Here is a 6,442-nt window from a genome sequence, read left to right as displayed (position 1 = left end):
ATGTGCTGTCTGAGTAATGATGTTCTCATCTATTTTTACTTTTCAATCTATCTTGTTTAATTTTCCTAGTTAGCAAGCTACTAGCATGAAAATTTATCAACTAAAAATGACGTCTCAGTAACAGCAGTGATCTGAATGAACCTCACAAAAGGCAAAATTTCTGTTAAATTATATCTGTCATATGGAGTTCAGTGAGAATTTCGCCTGAGTGAAGATTGCATGATTGACCCTACAGGAAGGAAATCCAAGTTAGAAATTTGGGGCATTGGACCAGTCCATGGTGGTTGAATTTATATGCAGTAAATGTATTTTTCCATCCTTAACATTCTTTTGCTAATTTCCCTTAACCTTAGGCTTAATAGAGAACATCCAAGTCTACACTGCTGGGCTGCGTCTAGACTGGCAGTTTTTCCGCAAAAGCACATGCTTTTGCGCAAAAACTTGCCAGATGTCTACAGTGGCCGCTTGATTTTGCGCAAAAGCACTGACGTTCTACTGTCCGAAATCAGTGCTCCTTGCGCAAATGCTTTGACATTCCCGTTCAGGCAAAAGCCCTTTTCCGGAAATGTTTTTGCGCAAGAGGGCCAGTGTAGACAGCTAAAAACTGTTTTGCGCAAAAAAGCCCCGATGGCAAAAATGGCGATCGGGGCTTTCTTGCGCAAAACCTCATCTAGATTGGCACGGACGCTTTTCCGCAAAAAGTGCTTTTGTGGAAAAGCGTCCGTGCCAATCTAGATGCTCTTTTCTGCAAATGCTTTTAACAGAAAAACTTTTCCGTGAAAAGCATTTGCGGAAAATCATGCCAGTCTAGACGTGGCCCTAATGTGGCTTGAGCTCAGCTGAGAATGCACCTGCTGCTGGTTTTGACTCCCAATCCTCGTGTGTGTGTGTGTTAAGAGAAGGCAGATAAATATGACTGGTCCTACAGGCTTGGCAAGCAGCCTACCAGAGAGTTTTTTATGACACCTCTTCCTCAGGTGCTATGTGTGGGCTGAGAGGTGGATTCATCGAGGCGTGTAGCAACTTCAGCAGAAGCATCTTAGAATGCCACCCCTTTCCTCACTCAGGGATTGAACAAAGCACAGTGGAGAAAGACTAGATATTATCATTAACACAAGCCACTACAGGCTACCACTGCATCTGCCTCCTCACCTTGAGAAGAATAACCTGTTGAATTGGCTAGGAGCGATTGCCGTGGAGAAGGGAGCTAGATTTCCTGGGACAACAGGGGATCCGAGGGGCTGAGGTACCTGCTCCAAAGCTATGCTGTGGGGAGGAGGAATCGGTACTCCTGCTGGCTGCAGCCCATCTGGTTGGGCCAGAGTGTAAATTGGTTTGCTTTGAGGTGGAGGGGAGAGAGGAAGTGGTTCGTCTGCTTTTGCTCGGGCTTTTCCCAGGATGGCTTCACTCTTTCGGCACTTGCGGATCCTGCTGTGGAAAAACTGGCTGAGCGTCAGGAGGCAACCAGTGAGTATGAAAATGAAGCTGAAAAGGGGAACGGGGGGGGGGGCTGAAAATTATCAGCTGCTGGAGAGGTGAGGGGAGAGAGTGAAGCAATGGGACGGAGGGAAGGGGCGTTGAGTGGCCACTGACAGGTGCAGAGAGAGGAGGAGAGGCTGGAAGTGAAAACGCTGCGTCAGCTAAACTCAAAGATCCTGATCCTGCATTGGGTTCCAGCTGGATGGACTTTGGGCACCGCAGTGGAGTTCCCTAGGAGCCAGTGGGGTTCTACAGGGGCCCATGGACCTCAATGCAGGAACGGGGCCATAGCTGGGATGGTCGTTGTCTAAACTAAGGACCTGATTCTGCTAGCGCCCGGCAGGCAGACCACAATGCCCGTACCCAGCCTTATCCACCAGCCCAGTGCCAGATGCGGAAGATGGATGGGGGGAAATAAAGGCCTTGGAGGGGGATCTGTGCCATGTGGCATGGCCCAGCCCGTTCCCACGGCGAACACGGCGCTCCTCCAGCGTTCTGAGTGGGGGATGAATTCCAGCAGAGGGCAGGCAGTGCCCCCAGGAGCGCAGACACGGCACTGTGTTGCTGTGTGGCCGGGGGAGGCTAGCACCTCCCCTCTCCATCCCCCTCCCCCTGGACTGGGTACAAACGCCAATTGCTTATATGCGGCAGAATATTAGCGACTGCCGAGGGAATCCGGTTTCTTCAAAGTTGACTGGACCAAGATTCCCAGGTGGAAGGAGGGTCATAGGAAGACGAGTAATAGGCAAAGGTGGGGGAGAGGTAAAAACGTAAAGGGGGAGCTGACAGAACCTAAACTTCGTGTTTCCCAAATGAGAAGGAGGTAAATCCCATCTCCCCTCATTTACCCTTTGGCAAAGGCCAGGGAGTCATTAGCCCCCCTCGACCTCTGTAATCTCCCACCTCTCACGCCCATTGTCAATCCGCTGGAAGGTCTGATCCTGTGTTGGGGCCTGATTCTGCTCTTCAGGGGCCCACTGACATCAGTGGCAGGGTCTCCCTACCTCTCAGCATTGGGCCCCTGAAGAGCAGACCTCCAGCATGGAGGAATGGGCACCCCTTGGAGAGGTCTCCATGATCTTGGAGAACCTAAAGCGGATTAGCAAGGAATGATTTCTCACGTGCCTATTCAATAATGGGGTTCCCTCAGGACCTCTTGTATCGCCAGTGTGGTTATCACTAATTCCTGCCCTCGTTGTTACAATCCTGCTGCCCTCGTGGGCTTAGAGTGCCTCTCCGTTACAAGTCGAGCAGCTTGAAAGTTTGGAAGTGTTGATGGAGTTTTCAAACAAACATCAGGACAAATGGCGAGGATTTTTTATTTTTTTTAAGGACTCCCACCCTTCTTTCTCTCCCCACGCCCCCAACTCACCTGCTCCCCTAGAGTTAATTTAAAAAAAATTAACACAGGATTTTTTTTCCCCAAAAAGTGACACTTTCTCCTTAAAAAAAAAAAAAGTAGCTCTGGAGATACAGCTTTATATCCTTGTGACTCCATTGCCTTCCCCAATGGAGTGAGAGAAGAAACAGGCCTAGAATATGGGTATATTTAGAGTATTTAGCATCTGTTGTTTTTATATTTCCACTCTACATTTTATTTATTAACAGTTTGTCGCTAGGAAGGCTGATTCTGTAACCCCCTGCCCTTTTACTTTTTACTTTGGAGGGCACGTCTTACTGCAGTCAGTGTTATTAAGCAGTTTGCACTTTCCTGGTGTGGGGTGTATGCAATATGCAGCTTTGGCTTTTCTCCCAGAAGATGACTGGAACGCTGTCTCGTGACTTGTAGAGAGAGGAGGTGGGTTATGCAATGCCTTTTACTGGACCAGATTTTGTTGGGGAGACAGACATGTAGTCACTTCTCTCTCTGCTTTCTCTTACATTGTGATGATTTTTTTCTAGGCGTGGTCCTCTATCTAGGCTACACCTCCATAGGTAAAGGGGGCCCGCTCTTGAGCTGATGTCAATTACTATAGCTTCATGAAGTCAGCTAGGATGTGAGTCTGGGCCCATATAGTCCCCCTAAGGGAATGGGAATCTCTGTCAGTTTCCTTTTGCAGAGTCTTCACCGCATTCAGCCGGCAGGGACTACCTCAAACACCAGAGGCTCCAGATTGCTTTGGGGTGGTCAGGGCCACTGTTCCCTGATTAGCAGAGCACCGCAGATAGGCTTTTTGTTTCTCCTGGTGGTGCACATGCATATCTGCCTCGGTGCACAGAAAAAATTATTCCGCACATAGATGGGAAAAATTCTACCGATGGATGGAAAAGTTTATATGGAACATTGGTTGGGGCTATAATACAGAAACCTTGTCCTGAGGGTGCCTTGTACCTTCCTCCACAAGACACATGAATGAAAGATAGCAGTTGGGATGCTGAGATAAACTGAAGCCAAGACAATTAATACGCCCTTTGCCTAGTGAGTTAGTCCACCAACTAAAAGAGTTACATTAATTCTGTCACATAGCACAGGGCTTAATAATAGTTCTGTGAACTAAGTCAAGGGCTGTATACCAGATGTGAATCTGACATGAGGCGCTTGCTGAATTCCTGTTAGCCAGGAATGTCCAGAAACCATCCAAGATGATACTGTCACAATTAGTATTCATGTCTGCAGGGAAATTGAATTCTGTCAAGAGACAGTGCTGCTAAGGGGAGACTTCTCTGGAGGACGGTTACCATGGGGCCATTTTGGCTCCAAACTGTACGGAACAAGGACTTGTCTATGGAGGGAAACTCAGACTGCATTTCCTCCCATGATGCACCTGGCAGCCCTGCAGATTTTCCTGTGCTCATTATAAGCAGTTGTGTCTATGGGTGTGTCTAAACTACATGGCTCCGTCGATGGAGCCATGTAGATTAGGCTGATCAGCAGAGGGAAATGAAGCCGCGATTTAAATATAGACGCGCTTTTCCGGAAATACTTTTAACGGAAAACGTTTTCCATTAAAAGCATTTCCGGAAAATCATGCCAGTGTAGACGTAGCCTATGTGTGTGTGTGTGTACATGCACAAAGCATTCTTAATTTTAAAACATGCCTCAGAGATTTTATGGGGAAGGGGAGAAAGTGGGTAATATTAAGAATAGAACATATTGGTGTGCTAAATCTCACAGTGATCGAAAGATGTGCAAATCAGTTGCCCGTAAAAGCTAAAATGGCGCTGAATGCTGACAGTGTGCAAATGCATAAAAAGAAGCCTTTTCCGGTGTCTGGTTGTAGTGGAGTTGTTAGAGGATGCAAAGCTCTCTGTTGCAGTCCCAGAAATGAGCTCCGCTATCAGTTCCACGGACGTAAGTTCACCTCAGCCCCCTTGGCCTCGCTGGAAATCCTCTGAGCCCTCCTCTTTCTGGTGGTGCGTCTCGGAGATGAATCAGGCTCCTACACAACAGGCCTAAATCTGAGACTTCGGTAAAGGGGGCGTTTCCTCACCTTTTGGTAAATGGCTTGGATCATGCCATTTCAAAAAAGAACAATATTGTGAATATTGTTGAAAAAAATCTTCAAAATGGGGCAGCTTTGAGTAAAAACTGACAGTAACAACCCTCTCAGTCGGATTTCTGGAGTAAGAACTGCCATCTTGAACTTGTACACTCCTTAAGATGCATCCATTACTGTTATCTAGCACTATCTCAGTATGTACCGCCCTCTTCCCCTCTAAGAGATGTACCTTCCCGTGTGTTGGTGTTCCCAAGAGACTCACCATAAGGCCATTTTGCAATTTTACTATCTTTATATATAAATCCTGTCTGGTTTTAAATAGTGTACATATAATAGTACAGGCTGAACCTCTCTAATCCAGGCCTCTGTGGTCTGGCAACCTCCATGGTCCGGCATGATTTTAGGTAGCTGGATGTCCACTTATCATGGGTGTGGCCAAGTTTCCCACCATCCCATAAAGTTTGTTTACAGCCCTGGCTCTTAGTGTTCTGTGCTCATAGCTCTTATTTACCCCTCCATGTCTTCTAAGGGTATGTCTACACTAACCCCCTAGTTCGAACTCCTGCAATGAGGTGTAACAGTTAATCCGAACTAAGAACTTCGTTCAGATTAACTTCTGACTGCCGCGTGTAGCCGCGGGCAGTCAGTTCGAACTAAGGGGATTTAAAAATGGCGCCCGCCCGGGAACATGCAAATGAAGCCGGGGATATTTAAATCGCGTGCTTCATTTGCAAGTTCGAATGCCTACATTAGCCACCCTAGTTCGAACTAGGGGGCTAGTGTAGACATACCCTAAGAGCCCAGTGAGCAGTGGAAGTGTTGGTAATGCTGCTAAATGATATTGACCTCCTATGGTCCGGCAAATTCTCCAATTTGGCACTGGTCAGGTGCTGAGGGTGCCGAACTAGGGAGGGTCAACCTGTAATACCCAACTTTTATCATCAGTATATATCCATGTGCTCTACAAAGGAGGTCACAGTCGTCATCTCTTTCTGAACGGGGAAGCTCAGAGCAGCCAAGGGGTCTGTCTAAACTCATGCCACAGCAGAGAGGGGAATAGAACCCTTCCTCCCCCCCAAAACGATCATGTACTAACCACTAGGCAACACTGCCTCTCAAAACAAGCCAATGCCTATTTACTGCATACTGTTTATGATACATATACTGTCATACTTGTACTGTCTGACCAAGTTCTGCCGCTCACCAGTATAATAAGTTTACCTTTATTACTGTTTTATAGCTTTGGTCGCTCACTTTAATTTCCTGGCCGTTGGTTGTTTTTATAATCCTGGCTATTGTCCGAATCAAATTCCCTCCAGAACCACAACCGAACTGTAAGTAACGGGAACGTTTCTATTATCTTGGGGGGTTGGCTCCCATTCCAGTGACTGATGTATTACTTTTCAGTGTGTGGTTCCTTTACATGAACTGTTCTCTCTCGCTTTCAGCTGAAACTGCCTAAGGCATAGAAAGCTGCATACAAAATGTCTGTGTTCTTCTGAGGTTATTTTTATTTACAGGTC

General features: G+C 47.0%; 1 protein-coding gene across 1 annotated transcript in view; it reads left to right on the top strand.

Moving 5' to 3' along the window:
• Positions 1 to 986: 986 nt before the first annotated feature.
• ABCA12 (ATP binding cassette subfamily A member 12) overlaps positions 987 to 6,442 on the top strand; it is a 129,239-nt gene continuing 123,783 nt past the window's right edge. The window contains exons 1-2 of the mRNA XM_075933955.2: positions 987 to 1,467; positions 6,160 to 6,253. Of these exons, the coding sequence (XP_075790070.2) occupies positions 1,399 to 1,467; positions 6,160 to 6,253 (163 nt within the window). The 5' untranslated portion in view covers positions 987 to 1,398. The remainder of the gene's footprint in view (positions 1,468 to 6,159; positions 6,254 to 6,442) is intronic.

Source organism: Pelodiscus sinensis, chromosome 7, assembly GCF_052426305.1.
Source record: "Pelodiscus sinensis isolate ZL-2025 chromosome 7, ASM5242630v1, whole genome shotgun sequence".
Taxonomy (NCBI): domain Eukaryota; kingdom Metazoa; phylum Chordata; order Testudines; family Trionychidae; genus Pelodiscus; species Pelodiscus sinensis.
Note: the sequence above shows the minus strand (reverse complement) of the source record. Positions and strands in the feature narration are given on the sequence as shown.